Source organism: Haematobia irritans, chromosome 3 (assembly GCF_050003625.1).
Source record: "Haematobia irritans isolate KBUSLIRL chromosome 3, ASM5000362v1, whole genome shotgun sequence".
Classification (NCBI taxonomy): domain Eukaryota; kingdom Metazoa; phylum Arthropoda; class Insecta; order Diptera; family Muscidae; genus Haematobia; species Haematobia irritans.
This window is the reverse complement of record NC_134399.1, coordinates 24651311-24666109: the sequence shown is the minus strand read 5'-3', so window position 1 is coordinate 24666109 and position 14799 is coordinate 24651311. Positions and strand designations below refer to the sequence as shown.

Here is a 14799-nt window from a genome sequence, read left to right as displayed (position 1 = left end):
CACAAATCTCTGGGGTGAAAACATTTTCCGTTTCTGATCAATTATGTTCAATTTGCAAGCCTTTTGAACTACCCGCAATTCTCATGGAAGGGCATCAAGGATTAAGGCCAACTAATTAATGAAATCCTTTTTGGTGTATTTTTTTCTTATTCATCATCAGATAAGGCATTTGGGGGGATTTTCATATACATAAAGTGACATACTGGTGGTTTGTACAAATTCAATTTTGATTTGTCACTCCTTTTCCGTCTCGGCATAAGGGATGCTGTCATTGGTCATGAATTTCTATGGCTTTGTTAAAAGGGCATTGATGACATAAGGGAGTGTTTACAGGACAATATATCGGGTGGGTGGGGAGAGAATGAGTTTTGTTAGGATATTGAGGAACTTACGAGCTTTGTGAATGACAGTGTTAACATCCTATTTAGTTGTTAAACTGATGATTATTAATAAGGATAACATAATGCAATCGCAACGCTAGAACTAATCGTTTTATTGACGATGTACTACATGAACTGTTTTTCTGGTGAAAAGTGGCCAAGGGGAAACAGTGGCATGAGAGTCCAGGCTTGCTACAATGTTATTTATTTCATCCTACTGAGCGACGCAATTTTAAACTAGGGACCAAAAGTATGGGTAAAAGGTTTTTGGATTAAAAATTCCGTGCATGCGACAAAAAGGTCCATGTTCTCCGTGAAAGGGTATCATTATGCTCTTGGCTCTTTTTTGGGGTGATCATATTCATTCTTTGGGTGTGATTTAATTAATCACCGATAAATATTGGCCTCCAGATAGGTGCCTGGATACCTTCAAACTCACTTTACTTTCTAACTGGAAAGTTGGAAAACAAAGACGGCATGTGGTCACGGATGCCACAGTTGGTAGAATTCTACTAAAAATGGTAAACATTTTGACAAAATTTTCTATAGAAATAAAATTTTGACAAAATTTTCTATAGAAATAAAAATTTGACTAAATTTTCTAGAAATAACATTTTGACAAAATTTTCTATAAAAATAAAATTTTGACAAAATTTCTGTAGAAGTAACCATATTGATAAAATTTTCCATAGAATAAAATTTTGACAAAATTTTTTATAGAAACAATTTTTGACAAAATTTTCTATAGAAATAAAATTTTGACAAAATTCTCTATAGAAATAAAATTTTGACAAAATTTTCTATAGAAGTACATTTTTGACAACATTTTCGATAGAAATAAAATCTTGAGAAAATTTTCTATAAAATCTAAATTTTGTGAAAAATTTCTACAGAAATAAGTACGTGGGAATTCACGAAGATTTTGGCGATTTTGAAAAATATTTTCTCCAACTAAGGATACTTCAACTTTCTATAGAAATAACATTTTCCCAATTAATAAATTATTGATAAAAACTGACCTCGAGCTCGTTTTTATTAATAATTTATTAAATAGAAAAATCAAATACAGGTCGAATACAAGAAAAACAAGTTTGTAACGCAATAATATTTCGACAAATTTTCTGTAGAAACAAAACTTTGACAAAATTTTCGATAAAAGTAAAAATTTTGAGAAAATTTTCTATAGAAATAAAATTTTGAGAAAATTTTCTATAGAAATAAAATTTTGAGAAAATTTTCTATAGAAATAAAATGTTGAGAAAATTTTCGATAGAAACAAAACTATGAGAAAATTTCTATAGAAATAAAATTTTGAGAAAATTTTCTACAGAAATAAAATATTGTGAAAATTTTCTATAGAAATATAATTTTGACAAAATTTCTATAGAAATAAAATTTTGAAAAAATTTTCTAGAGAAACAAAATTTTGCAAAAATTTTCTACAGAAATAAAATTTTGAGAAAATTTTCAATAGAAATAAAATTTTGACAAAATTTTTTATAGAAATAAAATTTTGACAAAATTTTTTATAGAAATAAAATTTTGACAAAATTTTCTATAGAACTAAAATTTTGACAAAATTTTCTATAGAACTAAAATTTTGACAAAATTTTCTATAGAAATAAAATTTTGACAAAATTTTCTATAGAAATAAAATTTTGACAAAATTTTCTATAGAAATAAAATTTTGACAAAATTTTCTATAGAAATAAAATTTTGACAAAATTTTCTATAGAAATAAAATTTTGACAAAATTTTCTATAGAAGTAAAATTTGGAGAAAATCTTCTATAGAAATAAACTTTTTACAAAATTTTCTATAAAAATAAAATTTTGACAAATTTTCTATAGAAGTAAAATTTTGGCAAAATTTTCTATAGAAATAAAATTTTGACAAAATTTTCTATAGAAATAAAATTTTGACGAAATTTTCTATAGAATTAAAATTTGGACAACATTTTCTTTAGAAGTAAAATTTTGAGAAAATTTGCTATAGAAATAAAATTTTGACAAAATTTTCTATAGAAATAAAATTTGGACAGCATTTTCTCTAGAAGTAAAATTTTGACAACATTTTCTATAGAAATAAAATTTTGACAAAATTTTCTATAGAAATACATTTTTGAGAAAATTTTCTATAGAAATAAAATTTTGAGAACATTTTCTATAGAAATACAATTTTGAGAAAATTTTCTATAGAAATAAAATTTTGACAAAATTTTCTATAAAAATAAAATTTTGAGAAAATTTCTCTAGAAGTAACCATTTTGATTGAATAAAATTTTTGAAAAAATTTTCTATAGAGATAAAATTTTGAGTCAATTTTCTATAGAAATAAAATTTTGACAAAATTTTCTATAGAAATAAAATTTTAACAAAATTTTCGATAGAAATAAAATTTTGAGAAAATTTTCTATAAAACCTAAATTTTGAGAAAAATTTCTACAGAAACAAGTACGTGGGAATTCTCGTAGTTTTAGGGGATTTTGCAAAATATTTTCTCCAAAAATTTTCTACAGAAATAAAATTTTGACAAAATTTTCTATAGAAATAAAATTTTGACAAAATTTTCTATAGAAATAAAATTTTGACAAAATTTTCTATAGAGATAAAATTTTGACAAAATTTGCTATAGAAATAAAATTTTGCAAAAATTTACTACAGAAATAGAATTTTGAGAAAATTAAATAGAAATTAAATTTTGAGAAAATTTTCTATAGAAATAAAATTTTGACAAAATTTTCTATAGAAAGAAAATTTTGACAAAATTTTCTATAGAAATAATATTTTGACAAAATTTCTATAAAAATAAAATTTTGAGAAAATTTTTAATTGAAATAAAATATTGAGAAATTTTTCTATAAAAATCAAATTTTGACAAAATTTTCTATAGAAATAACATTTTGAGAAAATTTTCTACAGAAATAAAATTTTGACAAAATTTTCTATAGAAATAAAATTTTGACAAAATTTTCTACAGAAAAAAAATATTGAGAAAATTTTCTATAAAAATACAATTTTGACAAAATTTCTATAGAAATAAAATTTTGAGAAAATTTTCTAGAGAAACAAAATTTTGCACAAATTTTCTACAAAAATAAAATTATGACAAAATTTTCTAGAGAAAAAAAATTTGCAAACATTTTTTACAGAAGTAGAATTTTGAGAAAGTTTTCAATAGAAATAAAATTTTGACAAAATTTTCTATAGAAATAAAATTTTGAAAACATTTTCTTTGAAATAAAATTTTGTGTAAAATTTTTTATAGAAATATTTTGACAAAATTTTCTATAGAAATAAAATTTTGACAAAATTTTCTATAGAAATAAAATTTGTAGAAAATTTTCTATGGAAATGAAATTAAGACAAAACTTTCTTTAGAAGTAAAATTTGGACAAAATATCTTATAGCAATAAAATTTTGAGAAAATTTTCTATAGAAGTATATTTTTGACAAAATTTTCTATAGAAATAAAATTTTGACAAAATTTTCTAAAGAAATCAAATTTTCTATAGAAATACAAGTTTGAGACAATTTTCTACAGAAATAGAATTTTGACAAATTTCTTATAGAAATAAAGTGTTGACAAAATTAGAAGTACAAATTTTGACAAAATTTTCTATAGAAATAAAATTTTGACCCAATTTTCTATAGGAATAAAATTTTGACAAAATTTTCTATAGAAATAAAATGAAATTTTTGGCAAAATTTTCTATAGAGATAGAATGTTGGCAAAATTTTCTATAGAGATAAAATTTGACCAACTTTTCTATAGAAATAAAATTTTGAGTCAATTTTCGATAGAAATAAAATTTTAAGAAAATTTTCTTTAGAAATAATTTTTTTAGAAAATTTTCTATATTTAGTAATAAAATTTTGACAAAATTTTCTACAGAAATAAAATTTTGACAAAATTAAAATTAAAATTTAAATTAAAATTTAATTTTAATTTTCATGTTAGATCATATTATAAAAATCCAGTTAGTTCTTTTTTTATAGTATTAACTTTCTCTTCTTGGGGTAAGCTAAAATCTTTATAACATTAAAAATTCGACACATTTGAAATTCAATGGATATTTATATAGCAAAATATATTATATTGTCAATACTGAAATAAACTGCTAAAACACATAAAACATTTTTTCCAAAAAAATAATCATTTTTTCATACTAACTACAAAAACTTAGGGCTAAAGATTTTTTTTTATAAAATTTGCTAGATTTTTGGTAAAATGTTCATAAAATTTTGATGGATTATTTTTGTCACGAGTTGCAACCGTGGAAGCGACCAGCGGCCGTTGCGGCGCTCCACGCTATTACCATCTGCGGAACATGAGTTCTGGTGGCCATTTGAAGGTGTATATTTTCAGCTGACCTCTTTGACAAGTAAACCCAACCCAACCCGATCAGATCACTTACCGCTTTCAACTCACAGAAGCCGAATGGTGATGTATTTATTTCCTCTTTTTCATTTCTGCCTGGTGTTGTGTTATACTTTACCTCTCAGTTGAAAAAGTAATCGTAATAAATAAAAAATAAATTCACTTTATTTGAACATTTAAACATTTGAACATTTGCTTTAATGAATAACATGATGAGAAAAAATTTTACTATTTCTTTTCTTTTTTGCTTGGTTTTGTTGTTGTTATAGCTTAATGTAGAGTAGAGAGAAGGGAGTATGACTGGTTTAGTTTTCTTTTTGTTTTCAAATTTCTTTTGTTTCCTTGCTTCAATTTTATTTGAATTTTTAAATATTTGTTTGCTTTTTAGTTTGTGATATTCTCAGGTCCAGAAATAAAATGTTGCGTCTTGTTGTTGTTTTTTTTCTGTTTCTGCTTAGTTTTATTCGGGCTTTAAGTTAAGTTATTTTGTGCGTGAGTTTAGTCAGGAGATGCTCACGAGACCATCTTTTCGAATCTCTTGGTAGGCAGTGAAGTGATGACTTGTCCCCACACTAGAGTGCCCAGACCAAAGAATATGCACCACAACCATTGATCAAGGGAGAGAGCTTTTGTGGAGAAGGCCATTTTACCATATTGCACAATAACGACCTGCAATGAAGAGAGTTGAGGGAAATGGAGATTAGAGAAATATACTGGTAGTAAAAGCTTAGTAATATTATGGATATAGTAAAGTCGGCATTGTTTATGTTGTGCCACTTTAGAGGCAAATTAGTTATTTTTTTTGAAGCCTTGACACTTTTATGCCACCATTTTGTTGTGTCACTACATTTCGTACTTTTTACTTTTGTGTGCCACATTTTTACCATGTTCTGCCATTTTTAGTGCAATAGCTTTAAAATTATAAATGCTGTTGGTGCCCTAAAATAAAATGCAACTTGTGCATCCAACACTATATATTGGGCACTTCTCATAACTAGTGGCATTGGGCTCAACATAGAATTGGGCAGCACTCAGTGATAAGAAAGACGTTCACCACTGTGGTAGCACAATGGACAGAATAGGCTACTGGAGCCTGAAATATCAGGCTGCGTATACATGGATTCCTGACGGACTAAGTGGACTCCCGCACACCCAGTATCTCTCATCCTGACCACCCACGGCACTCCTAACCTAACCTACATCTGACATAACCTAACCTAGTATTATCAAATGCAGTGTTACCAGTATTGTGGATTTTCCAAATTAACCCCAAATTGGGGTCATTTTTCGTGGATGAGGACTTGGGGATTTGGTGGGAAATTTCCATAAATTCGGGATTTTTTGTGGGGATTTTTTCCAAATTGGTTCAGTATAATATATTCTTTTTATTTCTTCAAAAGAAGCACAATGAATCTTCAAAATTTAATACGGAATACTTTGCTCCTCTTTATCCTCTTTTGACAACATTTTTTATAAAAATAAAATTTTGACAAAATTTGCTATAGAAATAAAATTTTCTAAAGAATTGAAATTTTTACAAAATTTTCTATAGAAGTAAAAATTTTGAAAAAATTTTCTATTGAAATAAAATTTTGACAAAATTTTCTATAGAAATAAAATTTGGCAAAATTTTCTATATAAATAAAATTTTGATAAACTTTTCTACAGAAATAAGATTTTGACAAAATTTTTTATAAAAACAAAATTTTGTCAAAATTTTCGAAAGAAACAAAATTTTGTCAAAATTTTCTATAGAAATAAAATTTTGACAAAATTTTCTATAGAAATAAAATTTTCTATAGAAAATAAATGTTGTTAAAATTTTCTAAAGAAACAAAATTTTGTCAAAATTTTCTATAGAAAAAAATTTGAAAAAAATTTTCTATAGAAACAAAACTTTGACAAAATTTTCTATAGAAATAAACTTTTGACAAAATTTTCCATAGAAATAAAACTTTGACCAAATTTTCTATAGAAATAAGGTTTTGACAACATTTTCTAAATAAATAAAATTTTGACAAAACTGTCTATAGAAATAAACTTTTGACAAAATTTTCCATAGAAATAAAATTTTGACAACATTTTCCATAGAAATAAAATTTTGACAAAATTTTTTATAGAAATAAATTTTTTACAATATTTTCTATAGAAATAGGGAGCCACCGTGGTGCAATGGTTAGCATGCCCGCCTTGCATACACAAGGTCGTGGGTTCGATTCCTGCTACGACCGAACACCAAAAAGTTTTTCAGCGGTGGATTATCCCACCTCAGTAATGCTGGTGATATTTCTGAGGGTTACAAAGCTTCTCTAAGTGGTTTCACTGTAATGTGGAATGCCGTTCGGACTCGGCTATAAAAAGGAGGTCCCTTATCATTGAGCTTAACATGTAATCGGGCAGCACTCAGTGATAAGAGAGAAGTTCACCAATGTGGTATCACAATGGACTGAATAGTCTAAGTGAGCCTGATACATCGGGCTGCCACATAACCTAACCTAACCTAACCTTCTATAGAAATAAAATTTTGATAAAAATTTCTATAGAAATAAACTTTTGACAAAATTTTGCATAGAAATAAAATTTTGACAAAATTTTCTATAGAAATAAAATTTTGACATTTTCTATAGAAATAAAATGTTGACAACATTTTCTATAGAAGTAAAAATATGTTGATAAAATTTTCTATAAAAATAAAATTTTGACAACATTTTCTGTAGAAAATAAAATTTTGACAAAATTTTCGATTGAAATAAAAAATGAAAAAAAATTGTCAAAATTTTCTATAGAAACAAAATTTTGACAAAATTTTCTATAGAAATAAAATTTTGACTAAATTTTCTATAGAAATAAACTTTTGACAAAATTTTGCATAGAAATAAAATTTTGGCAAAATTTTCTATAGAAATAAAATTTTGACAACATTTTCTATAGAAATAAAATGTTGACAACATTTTCTGTAGAAGTAAAAATATGTTGATAAAATTTTCTATAAAAATAAAAGTTTGACAAAATTTTCTATTGAACTAAAATCTTGACAAAATTTTCTATAAAAATCAAATTTGGCAAAATTTTCCAAAGAAATAAAATTTTGAGAATATTTTTTATAGAAACAAAATTTTCTCAAAATTGTCTATAGAAACAAAATTTTGTCAAAATTTTCTAAGGAATAAAATTTTGACAAAATTTTTTATAGAAATAAATTTTTTACAATATTTTCTATAGAAATAAAATTTTGATAACAATTTCTACAGAAATAAAATTTTGACAAAATTTTCTATAGAAATAAAATTTTGACAACATTTTTATAGAAAAAAAGTTTTGTCAAAATTTTCTATAGAAATAAACTTTTGACAAAATTTTCCATAGAAAAAAATTTTGACAAAATTTTCTATAGAAATAAATTTTTCTATAGAAAATAAAATTTTGTCAAAATTTTCTATAGAAACAAAATTTTGACAAAATTTTCTATAGAAATACAATTTTGACAAAATTTTCTATAGAAATAAACTTTTGACAAAATTTTCCATAGAAAAAAATTTTGTCAAAATTTTCTATAGAAAGAAAATTTTGACAAAATTTTCCATAGAAAAAAATTTTGACAAAATTTTCTATAGAAATAAAATTTTTACAACATTTTCTATAGGAATAAAATTTTGACAAAATTTTCCATAGAAATAACATTTGGACAAAATTTTCTATAGAAATAAAACTTTCTATAGAAAATAAAATTTTGACAAAATTTTCTATTGAAATAAAATCTTGACAAAATATTCTATAGAAATAAGGTTTTGACCAGGGCTGTGTAGCCGGAGTCTGAAGATTTTGCTGGAGTCGGAGTCGTAAAAATTTTGCTCGAATCCGACTCCGGCTAAACCAAATTTATTAAAACACTTCACATTTTTGTAACTAAGCAAGTTTTTACGCAAATTAGTTTCCATTGCGTTATTCATTCGATCAATGTACAGCATGATTGTAAATGAAAATGAAATTCCAATTACGGCTATCTTTTGATGTTTCTTAGAATGTTAGACTAGCAGACGGGCTGGATCGATCCATTTTAATACCCGAAATTATTTTTTCTTTAATTTTATTTTAAGGCCATATACATATGTGGAATATTGACAGAAAATTTTTTCAACGTTGTTTTTTATAGACAATTTTGTCAAAATGTTATTTCTATAAAAAGTTTTGTCAAAATTTTATTTCTATAGCAAATTTTGTCAAAATTTTATTTCTATAAAAAATTTATTCAAAATTTTATTACTATAGAAATATTTTTTTCTATAGAAAATTTAGTCAAAATTTTATTTCTATAGAAAATTGAGTCAAAATTTTGTTTCTATAGAATATTTTGCAAAATTTTATTACTATAGAAAATTTTGCAAAAGTTTGTTTGTTACACAATTTTTTTTTAATTTTATTTCTATTGATATTTTATTTCTATAAAAATTTAAGTCAAAATTTTATTTCTATAGAAAATTTTGCTAAAATTTTATAGTAATAGATTTTTTATTAGAAAATTTGGTCAAAATTTTATTTCTATATAAAAATTTTGCCAAAATTTTATAGTAATAAATTTTTTTATTAGAAAATTTTGTCAAAATTTAATTTCTTTAGAAAATTTAGTCAAAATTTTGTTTCTGTAGAATATTTTGCAGAATTTTATTTACTACACAAAAATTTTTCTAAAATTGTATTTTTATTGATAATTTTTTTCAAAATTTTATTTCTATAAGAAAAAATTGTCAAATTTTATTTCTATAGCAAATTTTCTCAATTTTTTTTCTTACTGATGCTCACTGCTATAAAAAATGTATTCGAAATTCTATTACTATAGAAATATTTTTTTCTATATAAAATTTAGTCAAAATTTTATTTCTATAGAAAATTTAGTCAAAATTTTGTTTCTATAGAATATGTTATTTTGCAAAATTTTATTTCTATAGAAAATTTTGCAAAATTGTGTTTGCTGCACACTTTTTGGAAATTCTGTTTGTTTGCACACTTTTTGGAAATTCTAAACGAAAGCTCTGAGGGAATTGTACATTTCAAGGGCACATCTATTCCTATGCTGGAAAGGTTTCCTGATCCACGTTCTTCACTTAAAGACGATATTTGGTTTAAAGGGATATTTCAGCTCATCAGAATTAAATACCAGAGCTCTACTCTTGGGAAGAAGCCGCATTGGAGTTAGTGGCCGAAGAACGGCAAACCTAAAGCCACTATACATCTTCCTGGCCATGAATATAGACTAGGGGAGTGCTGGATGTATCAATTAGACGTTGCCGAACCCCGTTAGATCTTACGGCATGATTAGTTTGGCCACCATCAAGAAACTTTAAATTAAGAACTCTAGGAGCTACCGTGCTTTAAGGATTAGCATGGTCTCTTTTCATATGAAGTATCATGGGTTCAATTTAAAATTCCGCTGTTATATTTATAAAAAGAAATCTAAATCCTTACCTGGGATACAACGGTGGCTATCCAAATGCTATAAAATATAGGATTGGTAAAGAATCCTTCAAGGACATTTCTCTGTCCATGGATTTTACGAGCATTGATTTCATTGAACAAAGTCATCATAACAAAAGTATTGAAGATAATGGTGAAATGTTGTGTAGGACCGGCAGACAAGGGTTGACCACGACCCGATTCAATATCCAAAATCCAATCACCTAAAAAAAATTAAAAAAATATATAGTTGTAGTCGTTGTCTTATCAAATTTTATAGTAGCCACTTACCAACAAACAGTAATCCAAAGATGATTATTAACTGATAGAAGGCTTGACCCAAAATATTCTTCAACATAGTGCCAGAAATCAAAGGTTTCGTACGACCATAAGGTTTACGTAATAACAAATCTGGTGTAGGCATTTCGGTGGCTAAAGCCAATGAAGCTAAGGTGTCCATAATCAAATTGACCCATAACATTTGAACGGCCTTAATTCAGAAAACAAAGAACGAAATTGAGTTTAAAATTTTGATTTGACTTCTTATTTTATTCCTTACCTTTAATGGCGAATCTTGCACAGCACAGGCACCAATAAAGGCTACAATAACAGCTACCACATTGACTGTCAACTGGAACTGTAAGAATTTCGAAATCGAATCATAGACATTACGACCCCACATTACGGCCTTAACAATACTGCTAAAGTTATCATCAGTTAAAATGATATCGGAAGCCTCTTTAGCAACATCAGTACCAGCGATACCCATGGCAAAACCAACATCAGCTTTTTTAAGAGCAGGACCATCATTGGTACCATCACCAGTTACTGCAACAACTTCACGATTGTCGCTTACTGTACTATCGATAATACCTGAGAAAAAAAAAGATAAAGAGAAGAATTTAATGGTTATTAGGGTGAGAGATATAAAGTATTTGAAAACAGAATCTCTAAAAATTGTTAAAGTTGGATAAAGTACCGCTGAACAAAATTGTGGTGTTTTATAGGAAATAAACTTCCGATCTCAAAGAACTGATCGGACCCTATCAATGTTTTAGATCGGATATGAAAACCATTAGCTGCCGAGCAAAACAAAATTGGAAGTTGTTCCACAAATATTTCTTTTTAAGCGCAAACAATAATCTTCCGATCGTAAAGAACTAATTGGACTCCATCAGTGTTATAGACGGAATATGAAGACCATTGGTTACCCAGCAAAACAAAATTGGAAGTTGTTCCACTAAAATTTATTTTTAAGTACATCCCAGGATCCTTTTTTCCACTATCGATGACGTTCTTTTGAACAAGTCTTAATGTTGAGAGGAACATCGATTACGTCCATTCTCCTAAAATCTTAGAAGATGTGGGGAGAATGAACGGAAACAGTCTGTGATCGTATCCCTGCGGGGTCATAGCCACGGAAACGCGAAACATGACGAACCATCAAAGGATAATAGGGCAGGTGGTGAGTGAAATGGCGTATGCCGCAACAATCCATAGCCGCCGAGTGCGGCATTCTAACGCCAGTGAGATAATCATGGAATAATTGGATCCCAGAACAGATACCAGAGGGATGTATCTGCTACATCGATGGATCGACGATGGGTGAGAGGACGGGACTGGACGTATTACCGGACCACAAGACAATCCTGCAGACAAAAGTGTGTGTCTTAAAGTAATCTTTTAAAACGCTCGAAAATAATACGAATCCACAAAACGTTAACATATTCACAGACTACCGGAGGGCAATAGCAGACATTACGGTTCAATCACGAACCGTATTGGAATGGAAAAGCATGATCAACGAATACGCGAAATACAGCAGTATCCGCATCATGTGGGTGCCGGAGCATGCCGGAATAAGAGGAAACTTAGCCTCTAACCTAAGAAGTATTCCGTATTTTCAGTCTCATGACAATCCTAGGTTAGGTTAGGTTAGGTTAGGTGGCAGCCCGATGTATCAGGCTCACTTAGACTATTCAGTTCATTGTGATACTACATGGGTGAACTTCTCTCTTATCACTGAGTGCTGCCCGATTCCATGTTAAGCTCAATGACAATGAACCTCCTTTTTATAGCCGAGTCCGAACGGCGTTCCACATTGCAGTGAAACCACTTCGAGAAGCTTTGAAACCCTCTGAAATGTCACCAGCATTACTGAGGTGGGATAATCCACGGCTGAAAAACTTTTTGGTGTTCGGTCGAAGCAGGAATCGAACCCACGACCTTGTGTGTGCAAGGCGGGCATGCTAACCAATGCACCACGGTGGCTCCCAAGTTCTCTGATGTAAGTTCTCCGAGGCGCTAAGCCCGAATCGAGTCTCATTACTAATGTGTACGTTGTGTGTATTGTTGATCCTGTACGTCCCGAAATCCCTGGAGATATACGCAAGTGTCAATGTACTAGTTAGCAAAGGAGAACCTGAGAGAAAGGGGGTTTCAACAGCTGTATAGTGTCCCGAGCATCCACTTTTTGTGTTTGGTTGAAATCGGGAACCCAGGAGCCTTTGTGTGCAAGGCGGGCATCCTGACCCAAAGCTAGTCTGTCTAGTTTACGAAATTCGTTTTATGTTTGGCAGCTGATATATTCGTCACGAGGCTAGCTACTGGAGTCTTTGCCTGGCATCAGCAGCGGAATCAGCCTACCCATTTTGCAGCCATCGATTATAAACAGTGAGTCCAAAGACAACTTCAGGAATCGGGAAAGTTATTAATGTACTGGAGTGTTCAGATGATTCATAATAAGCATGTAGATTCAATTGGTGCTCACCGCTTTGGAGGCTTCGGCGTAGTTACATCGGTAGCTTCGGCTAAGGTTAATTGTGGTATATCATCAGTTCAGAGACCACAAATGCGACGAATGCCTCTCCTCGTCACCTTTCTACTCTTGGGATGCTCGAGACGCTCTACAACTGTTGATTGAAAATCCCTCCACTCTGTCTACTTTGGTCATACACGAAGTAGACCGAAGGGTGCGACCCAGCTTTTGTGTACAGCTTCTCAGACTTCGGGAAGTACTGGATACTCAATACCCAACACGTACATCAGAATGGATTTTTTTAGGGCTAAGCGGCTAGTACGTTTTGCAAAGTTATATCCGTAGCTTTAGCTGACGTAGACCGAAGGGTCGTAATACCAGCACTTGCGGGCAGCTTCTGAGACTTCGAGATGTACAGGATCATCAATACCCACCACATACATCAGTATGGAAATTGTTTTAGGGCTCAGCGCGTAGTAGTTTTCGGTGAAGTTATATCCGTAGCTTCAGCTCAGGCTCGGCTTAACTACAATAAATGACTCTCCTTGTCGCATTACGACTCAGTGGATGCTCGGGACACTATACAGCTGTTGAAACCCCCTTTCTCTCAGGTTCTCCTTTGCTAACTAGTACATTGACACTTGCGTATATCTCCAGGGACTTCGGAACGTACAGGATCAACAATACACACAACGTACACATTAGTAATGAGATTCGATTCGGGCTTAGCGCCTCGGAGAACTTACATCGGAAGCTTCAGCGAAGGTAAGTTGTGGAATTTCGTTAGCTCGAAGACCACTAACTCCAATGAATGGATCTACTTGTCACTTTATGCCACTTAAATGCTCGAGACACTCTTTAGCTTTAGATTGAAACGCCTCTCTCCCAGGCTCTTCTCCAGCACGTTGACACTTGGGTATAGGTCCTGGGACTTCGGGACGTACTGGATCATCAATACCCACAACGTACACATTAGCATTGAGATTCAATGAATGCAGAAGAGTCAGTTAACTCCATTTAATCATATCCTCTATGATTTCAGCAGAGTTGTGGCATTTCGTTAGCTCGGAGACCACTAACTCCAATGAATGGATCTACTTATCACTTTATGCCACTTAAATGCTCGCGACACTCTTTAGCTTTAGATTGAAACGCCTCTCTCCCGGGCAATTCTCCAGCACGTTGACACTTGGGTATGGGTCCTGGGACTTCGGGACCTACAGGATCATCAATACCCACAACGTATACATTAGCATTGAGATTCAATGAGAAAAGTCAGTTAACTCAATTTTATCATATCCTCCATGATTTCAGCAGAGTTGTGGCATTTCGTTAGTTCGGATACCACTAACTCCGATGAATGGATCTATTTCTCAATTTATGCCACTTAAATGCTCTCGAGACTCTTTAGCTTTAGATTGAAACGCCTCTCTCCCAGGCTCTTTTCTGCTAACCAGCACGTTGACACTTGGGTATAGGTCCTGGGACTTCGGGACGTACAGGATCATCAATACCCACAACACATTACACATTAGCAATTAGATTCAATGAGAAGAGTCAGTTAACTCAATTTTATCATATCCTCCATGATTTCAGCAGAATATTGATTCGTTGAGATCGGACTAGAAAAGTTTTCTTACTCCCTTTTCAAAGTACTTTAAAAGGGTCCGAATTTCTCACCTACAGTGTTGGCGACAATATGGTTCACCGTAGTATTTCCCTTTTTCCCCTCTCCTTTATACTAACACCATGTGAACCATAGCATACTCAATTGCTCTTTACATATTCGGTCTTCCGAAATTTGTCCATGTGCTACGATGTTGTTGAAAA

The 14799-nt window shown here is 30.1% G+C and overlaps 1 protein-coding gene across 2 annotated transcripts in view; it reads right to left on the bottom strand.

The window, feature by feature from the left end:
- Nucleotides 1-4907: 4907 nt before the first annotated feature.
- The window catches only part of LOC142231779 (plasma membrane calcium-transporting ATPase 1-like), a 73502-nt gene continuing 63610 nt past the window's right edge, over nucleotides 4908-14799 (bottom strand). For both annotated transcript variants that reach the window (XM_075302410.1, XM_075302409.1), the window contains 4 exons: nucleotides 10771-11084; nucleotides 10503-10701; nucleotides 10224-10435; nucleotides 4908-5429 (listed from right to left, as the gene is read on the bottom strand). In XM_075302410.1, coding sequence (XP_075158525.1) covers nucleotides 5274-5429; nucleotides 10224-10435; nucleotides 10503-10701; nucleotides 10771-11084 — 881 coding nt within the window. In that variant the 3' untranslated portion in view covers nucleotides 4908-5273. The remainder of the gene's footprint in view (nucleotides 5430-10223; nucleotides 10436-10502; nucleotides 10702-10770; nucleotides 11085-14799) is intronic.